This window comes from Melospiza melodia, chromosome 4 (assembly GCF_035770615.1).
Source record: "Melospiza melodia melodia isolate bMelMel2 chromosome 4, bMelMel2.pri, whole genome shotgun sequence".
In the NCBI taxonomy this organism is placed as follows: domain Eukaryota; kingdom Metazoa; phylum Chordata; class Aves; order Passeriformes; family Passerellidae; genus Melospiza; species Melospiza melodia.
Genome location: NC_086197.1, coordinates 7,274,569 through 7,286,633, shown reverse-complemented (window position 1 = coordinate 7,286,633; position 12,065 = coordinate 7,274,569). Strand labels below are relative to the sequence as shown.

General features: G+C 45.1%; 1 protein-coding gene across 6 annotated transcripts in view; it reads left to right on the top strand.

Annotated features, from left to right (window-relative positions):
- FRMD4A (FERM domain containing 4A) overlaps positions 1–12,065 on the top strand; it is a 372,584-nt gene that overhangs the window by 288,815 nt on the left and 71,704 nt on the right. For all 6 annotated transcript variants that reach the window (XM_063153752.1, XM_063153753.1, XM_063153751.1 and 3 more), the window contains 3 exons: positions 3,535–3,619; positions 7,956–8,012; positions 10,456–10,478. In XM_063153752.1, the coding sequence (XP_063009822.1) occupies positions 3,535–3,619; positions 7,956–8,012; positions 10,456–10,478 (165 nt within the window). The remainder of the gene's footprint in view (positions 1–3,534; positions 3,620–7,955; positions 8,013–10,455; positions 10,479–12,065) is intronic.

The window sequence follows — 12,065 nt, the reverse complement described above, 5'->3', positions numbered from 1 at the left end:
GAGCCATGAGTCAGAGCTGGGTGGGCCTGTGTGGAATTCAAGGGAGAAATTGTGGTGGTACCAGTTTCTCCTCACCCAAGGATCAGGAGTTTCCAGAAGCACCACTGTGAGGCTGTGCTTGGCTGGTTATGGGAATTGCCATTCATCACAGCTTCAGGGGGCTTAAGCTGTTTCAGAGAAAGTTGTCAGTTAAGCAATGCTTAACAGAGAGCAATCTGATCAGTATGAGACATGTCCTCACAGCTAAAAAGCCTTAAACATTTCAGATGCAGCAGCTTCTGAAGTCTTCCAAGACACCTTCTGCAGTGCTCATTATTATTTCCCTGCTGCTGAGAGGGAGCAGCTAAGATAGGCACTTTGTGTTCATTATCCAGCATAATATTCACTGGTCTATTTAATTAATGCTTAGAAAATGTACTTGATGAATTACAAGTTACTGGGGGTGGGGAGGGAGGAGGAATGCAGAAATAGATTAACACTGGCTGATCTTTTACATTTTCTCCAAAATTATTCCTTTGGTTTTACACTCCCCAAGTCTCATGGGGTGTCCCCCCTTCTTTGCAGGCAGCTAATTTCTCACAGGCACAGTTGCTGGCTATCAAGGAACTTCTTGTAGGAGCTGCTGGAGGCAAAACTATTTGCCAAGTGTGTATTGCAAGAGATGCGGGTAGTGGAGCAGAGGTCTTGGACACATTTTATTGCCTATTTCCCTGTTCAGCCCATCCATTATATCCCAGGCACATCAGCTTCACATCACAGGAAGGAATGCTGCTCTCTGGGGAGTCCTCAACAGAAATCTGAGAGCTGCCTCTCAAAACTGATGATGTTGAAACACACCTTCAAAGGCTCCTAAGCTTAGCAGGCAAAACAGACAGAGGGGGGCAGAGAAGGGAGGGGTGTTTCCTAAGCCCAGCTCAACAGCCCAGCAGCTAAATGGTTTTCTGAAGGTCATAAAGGAAACCTATGTCCGAGTTGGGAGTTCAACCCAGATTTTTGTTTGCTTGGTTCATTGCCTTAGCAGCTGGATGCTCCTGCCTGCCTCCTTCATCATTGACATTGGTCATTGATTGAAGTGTTGGTTCCTTCACTGTGCTCATAAAAGATGGAAACAGGAGGAGATGGGACAGAAACTAGTCATAAGTGTGGAAAAAAAAGTGTCTTTCCCTGCCCTTTTTGTTGTTACTGCACCAACTGTAAATTCAGGGTAGTCTACTCCAGTTCAGGTTTTCTGAGCTTGCCACACAGAAAATCCCACAAGAGTTCCCTCTGCAAATCTGTTTTCCTTTAAGTACCACCAGTTTCCTGGTGCACACGTTCCACATTTGTCTGGGTGCATGTGTGAGAGCCAGTAGCTTCTCAGCTCACTCTCCACGCTGGAGATCACTTGAGAATTGGGTTTTCTTTGTGAGATGAAGTATCATGTGCAGGCTCTGTGCTCCCAGAGACTTAATTTTGTACAGAAAACGATCTATGTCCATGTGGAAAGCCTTGGGAAAGCTCCCTGCAGCCGTAAGAAATGCAATATTGCCCTCTAGTGATGGTGAGAACGGCCGCGTTTGAGCTGCTGAAACAAAAAGCTTTTGGGCTAACATTCACTGGGATCCAAAATGGAAAAAATGTTCTCGTTTTCTTCTGACCTTGGAATAAGAAAATCTACCACCATAACCTGGAGAGCACTGGTAGCAGTGATAAGAAGAGGAGGTTGTTCAAGAACCACAGAATGTGTCAAATTAGCATTATTCTCCATTAATTCAGCAGATGGGAAGCCAGCTGCACTGGATCTAGAGAGTGGATCTAGTAAGAAAGTTCCTTTTTTAATGCATCAAATTTTGCACTTCTAAAGTCAAGTATTTTCTTTATTTACAAAGAGACCACTTTAAGGACAGTAGGTGAAACTGAAAACCAGAAAAAAATAAGAAGTTTAATCTTTGTGCTTCATCATCACTACATTCAAATGTTTTTGGTGTTTTGCGGGTTTGATTGGTTGTTGGTGTTTTCTTCGGGTTTATTTTATTTCATCCAGGCTTTATTTTTATTTCTCTTCTGAAGAGGGAGAAGGAAGGGTGATACAGCCAGGAGCCCTTCAGCAGATGAACAAAATGTTTCTCTCACTCTAATAAGCAAGAAGCTGGTTCTGCCTGTCAGGAAATAAAGTATTTTGAGGAGCCTTCAGGAGACAGGAGCGCTACAAAGCCTTGACCTCTGCCCCTAAGAAGGCTGCATTTAAGGCCCTGGACTCTGCAGATATCTGGATGTGGACAATCCCTTCAGCACTTGTGTGAAGCCCTAGGAGTGTCTGCAGGTCTGTCTGCTCCCAGACAGCAGGGTCAGGGAGTGGGGTTTCTCTGTAACTGGACCCTGCATGTCAACCCAGATTTCTAAGGAATTTGGGTGTTAAAAAGTCCCTGGTGCAGACACCATTTCCCTGGCACCTTCCCTATTCTAATTGCCTCTGACAAGGCACGATAGCACTGGAATTTATGTAAGGAATGTTGCTGTCACTGCAGTGCAATTTGAAGATCACTACCAAACAGCGTCATGATCTATTTAATTTTCCTTACCTAAAACATTAAGTCAATACAAAATTCACCTTAACATTCACTGAACATAGCCAGGCTTTCTCTGTTACCACAGGAACACACAACATACCCCTATGGAATGATCAGTCATTAACATTGACAGTATCCAGAACATTTTCCCCCCGCCCAAGAGAAGATCTCAAGGCAGAATTAAGGACAGGAGTCAGTTCTCACAAAGCTCTCAAAAGGTTCATTGCCAAAGCATCAGGCCTTCAGAGCAGGCAGAACATGGAGTACTGAATAAATTCACACATATCATGGGCTTTCAACATAATTGCAAATATTTGGGGCAATAAGCCAATGCAAATGAGTGGGTTTTCTGACACTGAGGGTTTGAGCTTTCTCCTGAGTACTGAGAAATCACTTCAACTCAAAAAAAAAATTAGATTATGATCATTCCCTGCCATCCTTAACATTATTATTCATGGTACTAGTAAACTGCAAGGTTAGTAACTACTGTCTTATCATGAGACCATAGATATAATATGTAAAGAAGCCTTTATAAAATTTGCTTTATGCAGAACTGAAGGGGACAGGGAAGGAATCCAAAAGTGCATTTTTGTAGATGAATATTTTACAAGATGCAGGTTAACAGCACCAAATTGTTGCGATGAGTGAAGGAGTGATGAAGAAATGCTGATGGTGAAAATGTGATGGCAAATGAAGGTGAAGCTTACAAGAAAACAAAATAAAGGTTTATTTTAAGTATGAAAAAAAAAATATGATTATTTGAACCTAAATCATCCACTTGGTGATCCAGTTCCTTTGGTATGGCTGAGGTGATGGTGACTGATCACGCCCTGGAGTGTGCACGAGCTTCATCACCTCAGCCTGGTGTAAGAGAAGAAAGTTCATTTTTAGCACATTCATCATTACTCCATTGACCACATTTTTCATTTATAATAAGTTTTGCCCTAGTTCCCTTATGTCTCACCCCTCTTGCTTTCCCTTTCAGGTTCTACATTGAAAGCATCTCCTATCTGAAGGACAATGCTACCATCGAGCTGTTCTTCTTGAACGCCAAGTCCTGCATCTACAAGGTGAGAACTTGGGGAGCTCAGAGTGGGCTGAGACACCTGGATCTGCATTCCCTGCCCCAAAATTTACATTGGTCACACCTGGACTTCCAGATACAACCTTCTTCTCCTCCTCCTTCTCCTTCTCCTCCTCCTCACACGTTCCCTCACTCCTCTGTCTCCAGGTGCCACCGCACTTGGCAGCAGCTTTCCTGTGAGAGAGTGGTTCTGAGGTAAAACAGCCCTGGAAGTAACTCTTGTGGCTGGCAGGAGGAAATCGGCACCGCCAAAATTATAAACTGGCTTGTATTTAGAAGGAAATGTCTGGATTCGTGTTAAAAAGGCGCTCTGGGCCCAGCGTCTGCCGTGAGGGTTTCGGGCCCGCAGAGGGCGGCAGTGCGGCGCGGGCGCCATCTTCGGGGAGAGGACAGCGGCGTGTGTGAGGGGGGAGAGGGAGAGAGAACGATGGAGTGGCCTCGGTTGGAAAGGAACAGCAAGCATCGTCCAGTCCAACTCTTGGCTCTGCACGCATAAACCCCAAGAGTCCCACCATGTTCCCGAGAGTGTTGTCCAAAGGCATCTTGAACTCTGTCAGGCTCAGTGCTGTGACCACTTCCCTGTTCCAGTGCCCAGCCACCCTCTGGATGAAGAAGCTTTTCCTGATATCCAACCGTGTGTCAGTTTCGCGTCACTCCCTCGGCATGTCACTGTTCTCCAGATAAGCGTTCAATGCCTGTCCCTCGTTTCCTCCTGAGGATGTTGCAGATCACCATGAGGTCTCCCCCTCAGCCTCCTCTCCAGGCTGAACCAGCTGAGTGACCTCAGATTTGTGGGATGGGAGCAGTTTATGGGATTATATGTGAGTGGGGTAAAGGTGTCTCTGGGTATGCGCCAAAGATCACCTTGCAGAGGAACAAGCCATGCACTGAGAAATGTTTTTGTATGAGTGATTGCCCTCCCTGGTCCACTCCTGCAAGACCAGGCTGCTGTCCCTGGCACTGCCGCTCAGAGCAGCCCCTTGCCGGGTACTCTGTGCCAGAGATAAAGCATCCTGGCTTATCCACACCCTCAGCTTGGAGAGGTGCCCGCAGCAGAGCCATGAAGCTGATCCCTCTCATGCCACAAGCCAGCTGTGCGTGGCAAGGTCTGGAAAATCAGCCAGCCCCAGACCACGCTGCGGTGGAGATTGGCAGTGTGCAGACTCAGCCAGGTGGGCTGGATGTCTGGGGCTGGGAGAGGTGTGTCAGCAGCTGGGATTCCCTGGGAGGATCCCTCCTACCTCCCTCTGTGCTGGCAGAGGCCATTCCTGTGACTCACCTCCATCTGCCAGAGAGGAAGTGGTAGGAAAAGACAGATGTAGTCAGGGAGAGATTATTCCACCCTCCCACAACCCTCAGCACATTTGTCACCTGCTAAACCAAGTAGATTACACCAAATCTGGAGCCTCACTTGACATTTATATGTCCTAAAATACATGGACAATAACTTTGTATTTTCTAAAATGCAGGGCAGAAGCCAGAAAATTCCTTTTTTTTCAGTGCCCAGGAACTAGGCAGGGCTGCTGAGCTGAGCTGTGCAGTGCTTTGCTCTCCGGCAAGGCTGCAATTAGATGTGCTTAGTCAGCCCTCTCCAGCAACAAGCTCAGTGAGCATCACGTTTTGGTTCCTGGGGAAAGTTCCTTTTTGAAGTACTGCCAGGAAAAGCTTACACTGTTGTTCTTTTTTTGGAGGAAGCTTAATAAGAAAAAGAGGGGAACAAAATAAAGAAAACAAAGTGCCTACTGATCTAAGTGTGTCTATTTTAATCTGACCTCTCCTGAAACCATTACTTTGCACATTCAAGCTGAGCATCTCTATCCAAAAATAGCCCTGCTGAAGTTCCAATCTCCCATGCAGATCCTTCCCCATTTGACTTCCAGCCACAGTAAGCCATGCTGTGCTATTGAAAAAGGCACTGAATTTGAAAGTTGGGTGCAAAGTGTCTGCTAAGGCTCAGGGCGAGCACCCAGCCCGGCAGATTCCTCTTAATGTAATGTTGTGGGGGATTTGGTGTCCAAGCACAGCCAGTGCTTGTCATTCCTGCAGCTGGCACATGATGTCGCATGCTGCCAAAGCTTGAGAGCTTCCTTGTTGCACCAAAAGTTTCCTTATTGGACTTCCCAGGGAAACCTCCAACCCTGGCTCCCCTGCAGCCCGGAAAGATAAATGTGTACGAAACAGGGAAAGGTCTGAGGTGCTGGCACAGTGTTAGGAACTAACACTGTTGGTTCTCCAGACACACATCCTCAAACATCCCCTTGCTCAGGGTGGGAAAGAATAAAAGTGAGGCCTGGTTTGGGGCTGCTGGTCTCTGGGTTGCCAGCTGGCCATGTGTTGTGTGCTGTGCTCCTTTGCCTGTGCCCATTGCTTCACTCACCAACCCTGATGAGTAGTGAGATATTCATGAACCCACACACCCAAACCCTTGCACAGCACCAGCAAGCCACTTTTTCCAGAAAGGCCAAGCCACATTTGTACTACCAAAGCAGACAGGGCTTGGCATCAAGCACTGTCCCTTGATCAGAGAGGCTGTTTAATGACTCGCACGTTCTGGCGTGGGTTTTGGCCTGTGCCAACTGGCTCTGCCCCAGGCAGAGTTCAAGGCACTGATCAAGGATGCACACCTGTTCCAAATAGGCAGCACAGCGGTGGAAACCCCATCTGGGACCAGAGGAGACAGGGTGAGTGTTTAGTCACGAGCTCTGCTGCACCCCAGCTACCCTTGGGGCCAGAGAATGGGCTCTGGCACACTCCACCTGCCAGTACAGACTTGCCATAGCATCGACACATGGTTGCACGGGCTGGTTTGTCCGTGCCGTGCCTGATGCTCCCAGCCAGGAGGAAGAGCAGATGCTCTGGTTCTACCCTGCATTGCCCTTTGCTATGGGATTGCCTGGTAGCCCCAGCCCAGCCCTGCCTGCAGCTGAATCCACCTCTTGCAGCAGCCGCTTCCCTTGGCACGGGCTCGTCGCCGGTGCAGGTGCCTGCGTGACTCAGGCAGCTCAGCTGAGAGGGGAAAGGCGTGTTTATCGCCCCTAGCAGAGCTGCTCTTCACTCCCCAAGGAGCTGTTATGAAAGAGGTGAACTTATTTTAAAAAGCTGGCACTAGTGAAAGCCGAGGACACCTGGATCTTATCCTGCGTTTTTGTTCCCTTTGTTTTTGATTTTGCCAGAGACAAGCCAATGCAGCAATTGTGGCTTGTAAATGAGGTGTGGCCATGAGTTGGCTGGAACATGGATCACAGCAGTGATCTATATTTAGATCACTCATTTCTTGCCAGATGAAGTAAAATATTAAAAACAGCAGCTTAAATAAATACAGCAGAAAAACCACTGTAGGAATGAGCTGAACAGTGACCCAGTTTACTGGGCCATAGCCATAGGAGACAATGTAGGAGTTTTAGTTGCACAGTAGAGACATTATCTCAGTAAAAGCCCACTGGCTTCCCAAAGGCAGGGACCAGAGAGTCAGAAATAGCATGCTTGGCCTCCAGAGTAATTCTTGTGCCTCCCATCTCAAGCATTTTTGATGCTTTGACTGCATTCTGCACATTCAGCCATAGCAGGGCCTGGCTCAGCAGAGGAATCCTGAGAGGAGCTGTTGGAACCATCAGTGTTCTTCATGTGACCACGGTGTCCAAGTAAAACCCTTCAAGATTGCTTTCATCAGTGGCAGGATCCTATAAAATGGAGAAGGAAGATGACCAAAAGACTTGCTGTCACAGCTCATTCTCAAACCACCCCCAGCTTCAGTGCTCTTGGGGGGTGAAAAGGACAAAGCCAGGGCTCAAATCCTGCGAGAGCAAATATGGTTCATTTTCCTGTGAGTTTACCTTTTGCAAGGGCCAGAGGAATCCAGTGGGGGCTTTGATAACACCTCGATGTGTTGAAAACAAATTCTCATTCCCTGCTTCTGTGAGCCAAGGACAAAGCTGTGTTCCCTTGAGCTATGGTCACATCTGAGGGCAAAAAAATTTATATGTTGGACTGCTTTTCACTAAATCACACAAGAGACTAAAATGTGCCCTTATCCTACCCCTTCCACCTGCCTTCTCCTCACTCCTCCCCCAGGAATCCCTTCATGCCACATCCAGTTATGCTTCATTAACCAGCACATTACACTGAATATTTGGCTTTTTCCATATCTGAGTGGGCAGGTTCTCCCTCCCTTTTGTCTCCAGGAGCACAGGGAATACTTTGAAGCCTAGCCAAGGGAGAAAACTGGCACTGCATGCTTCACCATGCAGTAGTCAGGAGGAGATGTATGTTCTTCTTATACAGCTCAACTGTCTTTTTCTTTCTTGTTTTCTTCACCTTTCAAGGAACTCATTGAGGTTGACAGTGAAGTGGTGTTTGAACTGGCTGCATACATCTTGCAGGTAAGCACCCACCTTCTCTCACTTGGTGCTTCCTCATGCTGCAGTAAATGTTTTGATTTACCAAATCCACAATGGCTGTGTGGAAGTGTAGGAGTTCCCACCAGTTGCAGGAAAAAGATGTCTTTGCACAGTTTTCATAGTTTCTGTCAAAATGGGTACAGAAGCCTCTCAAACTAGACCTCCCCACTCAGGGAGCAGGTACTGCTCAACATTTTGCATACAGAAATGTTGTTGTGTTTGCACCAGCACAGATATCCAAGACTCTGGGGTGTGATGTACAGCCAGAGAAAATCTAGGTGATGAATGCAAATTCCTAGGTGAAATCCATATGCAATGTTGTTTTTTTAACTTGCATTTGTTTTCCCAGTGGGGCTTGGTCCTCTGATGAGCTACATAAGCTTCTACATATGCAGCTGTCTGTATTCTCCAACGTGGGCAGAATGGTTTAAAGACCTTTCTAAATATTGTCTTTCAAAGTTCCAGTCTTCAAGAAGAGGGAAAAGGGTCAGAGAGCAAATGACCAAGCAGTGTTTTGGTAAATGTCTGGTTCCCAGAAGGGAACTTTTTCAGGGTAGTGAGGGTGGGTTTTGTGAAAGTTCTCTTTTTAGAAGCATGACTGTGGGAGCAGATCAGTCATAATGGTCAGATGATCCTTGTTTCCCCTCTCTTACAGTCTGTAGTTTTAATTTTGTTCCCATCAGCCATGAAGCTATGAAGAGCCATGTGAACAGACAAACCAGCTCATCAGACTGCACTAATAAATAACAATGCACTGCACTTCTAGAGCACTTGCCACGTTAAAGAAGCAATTAATGTGTAGGGATTTGAACCTTCATTAAAATCATTTTATGCAACAAGAATGGAGCGAGAGAGTCAGGATGGAGGACTCAATTAGCAGCACATTATAGAAATCACATATTGGCTGTTGGGGGAATACACATCAAACAACGGGCTCATTGTGAGGAGCAGCAGTGGGGTTATGAATCTATTGTCTGCTCATCCTAGTGAATAACTTAGTGCTTAGTAATTGTACAGCCAGACCCAGAGCTGTAACTAACCCTTGTTGCTGGGATTGCTTCTTGCCACAAACACAGGATGTTACGCTTATTCCTGTAGTAGTTTGATGTGTAACTTAATGAAAACAGTCAAAACAAGCCACACCTTTGCTGCCTGTAACCAGAAACTACTACAACCTCTGTTTGTGACAGAATCCAAGCAAAACGAATCATACTGCATTTTGTTCTACTTCTTGCTGCAGCATTTAAGTCAAAGCAGTGAATTATGAAGAATATACCCTACAAAATTGTTTTTAAATTCAGTGTGCTCGCACCCATGCAGGCAAGAGCAAATCCTTTGGGCTTTGTTCTGTGTTGAACTGTAATCATGACATGCTGAAAGACTCCTTCCTATGAACCACAGAAGTGCTTGTCTGCCCTTCAGTTCACTCAGAGGGAAATGGAAAGAGAGTAAAGGTCTGTCAGAACTCAAGTGATTTATTCTGCAGCCCTATTTCAAATTGTTTTATAACCAGAACAAATTAAAGTACCACCAGAGCTCTGAACTTTACCCCAGCCTCAGGACTGAAACACCACTGGACGTGGGCTGGCTGGTTTTGTGGGTAGATGAATGGATGTAAAGACAAAAGACCTGAGCACAAAGCCCAGTCCTTTTGGCAGTGGAAACTCCCTCACAGCACAAATTACATTCTTGCACTGTGCTTTCTGTGTAGCTGGTGGCAAATGAGGTGCTTCAGCATGAATCATATGAAAGGCATATTGTCTGTGGTAAATGGAAAATGCAAAATGTGTGCTGAATCTATTGCAGAGGGCACTCACCAGATTCTGGGGATTCTCCAGGTGTGCAGTAAGACAAACTACTGTAATGGAACATTATCCAACCCTTTAATGTCAGGCTGTGATGGTAATAAATAGAAGTATCTAGATGTATAAGTAAGGGAGCTAAATACTCGCCCAGACACCCAGCAGGGAATTAGAGAAACCTGTGTCTTGCATCCCCTTGAAAGCTGACAGTGAGCAAGCTTTTTGAAAGTCTAGGTACTAGAAAATGGCCAGAATACTTTTTAAAAAGTCAGGGGAGTTGCAGTCTCAGAGGCTGCAAAGCCACTGAGACTTCAGAGATTTTCAATTAATGTAGCACCCAGAATTTCTTATTTACTGGCATTATTTCCTGTAGCATCTTAGGTATCCACAGCAGAATGAGGAATCATCTGGCCCTATATTAGATCTTTTGTTTGTTAATCTGCCCAACTCACTCTATCATGGCACTTGACATTAGATACTGGTTCCAAAACCTGCATGAGGAATCAATTACAACAGGAAATTGCTGCTAAATGAATTTTGCAAATGGAAAATCTTGAACAGCCTTCTCTTCTCTTTTTTTTCCCCCTGTTTTTAATTATATTTTTCTCTTCCTTGTTTTACAGGAGGCAAAGGGAGATTTTTCAAGGTAAGTGAATTAAAAAGTTTTTGCCATTGTGTGATGTGAGAATAAATCTGGTAAAATTCCTGTGTGAGACATGCAACTCAGTTGTAGCTGTGTAGCAACAGGATTGCCTCAGTTAGCAATGCAGCTGTGTGAGCATGGCTAACATAGACATCGTGTTTCCTGACATAATTTCTTCACCAAACACAACCTTTGGCCAGAGCATGCCTTGCAAACAGTATTGTTTGTGATTTTGTTGTTGACAAATCTCATTATGTGGTCATGAAGTTCAGGAAATAGACTAGTCTTCAGAGGGAAATTGCTACGGAAATGACTCTAAAATCACTGTTAGATCACAGATCCTGCCAGAGGCAGCATTAAAATTCCATCACTAATTGATATTTCAGTTTGAATTTGGACAGTTCTCAAAATCACTGATTCGATAATTGGTTTTGTTGAACATCTGCTATCCCTTGAGCCAAATCTTCAGACTTACTGTAAGAAACTCAATGAGGTCACTGTACTTGCTGTTTCAGAAGACTCTTAATGAAATGCCCAATAATTTTCCTGTAAGTTGACTGTGTCTGTGATTTATGCATTAGTAGCAGCTGAAGGTCAGATGGTTGTTTGGTGTCTCGTGAGAAACATGGAAGTTCTTAGTGTAAAGCTCAGGAGAACTGAAGATGCTAAAAATTTCATATAGTCTGGAGGACTACAATATCCATTAAAGTTAGTTTCAGAGGAGAAAAGAAATGGGCAGTGGGGTTGAATTGTCAGGTGAGCCCAAAAATTGTCTTAATTTTATCAGCATTGCGATACACTGAAACACGACTGTAATGATAGGAGGCTGTGAAGAACAGGCAGGTTCCACTTTCTGGTGGATTGGAACTTCCAGCCAGCTAAAATGGTGACAAATCAGTGAAAAGGAACTGCATTGTAGATATCTCCTGCCTATCATGGAATCTGAGATGACATAAGGTAGCCCTTGCTAAAAGGAAGTTTAGGCTCTGCCTTATCATTTCTCAAAACTTTAATGAACTTGCAAAATCCTGATTTGCATCTGACCACAGAGACACAAACCCAGTCTTGCTTCATTTTTCAGTTCTGCCCAAGTTGGAATAACTTGGCTATCAGCACTGTTTGTTTAGGGGGTACTGGAGTGCATGTGGCTCTGACTTTTCAGTCTAGGTTTTCTCTGCACTGCTGAGCACTCAGTCCAGAAGAGTTAGGCCAACCAAAGTTTTGCCATTTCAACCTCTGATAAACCACTGCTTTTGCTAAGAAGAGCAATATTTGTTTGCCAGAATGTCTTGGTTATGGTGAAAACACACTTGGAAAGTGTACATTCAGACTGTGAAACTCAGAACAGAAAGGAATCAGATAGCTTAGAGTAACAGGACTGAAAGCATTTTATCTTTTTCAGACCAGAAATGGAAACATCTGGTGGAAAGTATCCACCTGCTAAAAGTTGTGTGGCATCCCTTGTAAGAGGAATGGTTGTGTTTATCACAGTGTGTTTCTCTAGGCCACAGAGAAATGGGGAATCTTCTCTGAGGGCACAGAAGATACCTCAAGCCATGGTGTTAACTGCTCCCACCACATCAGTCTGGC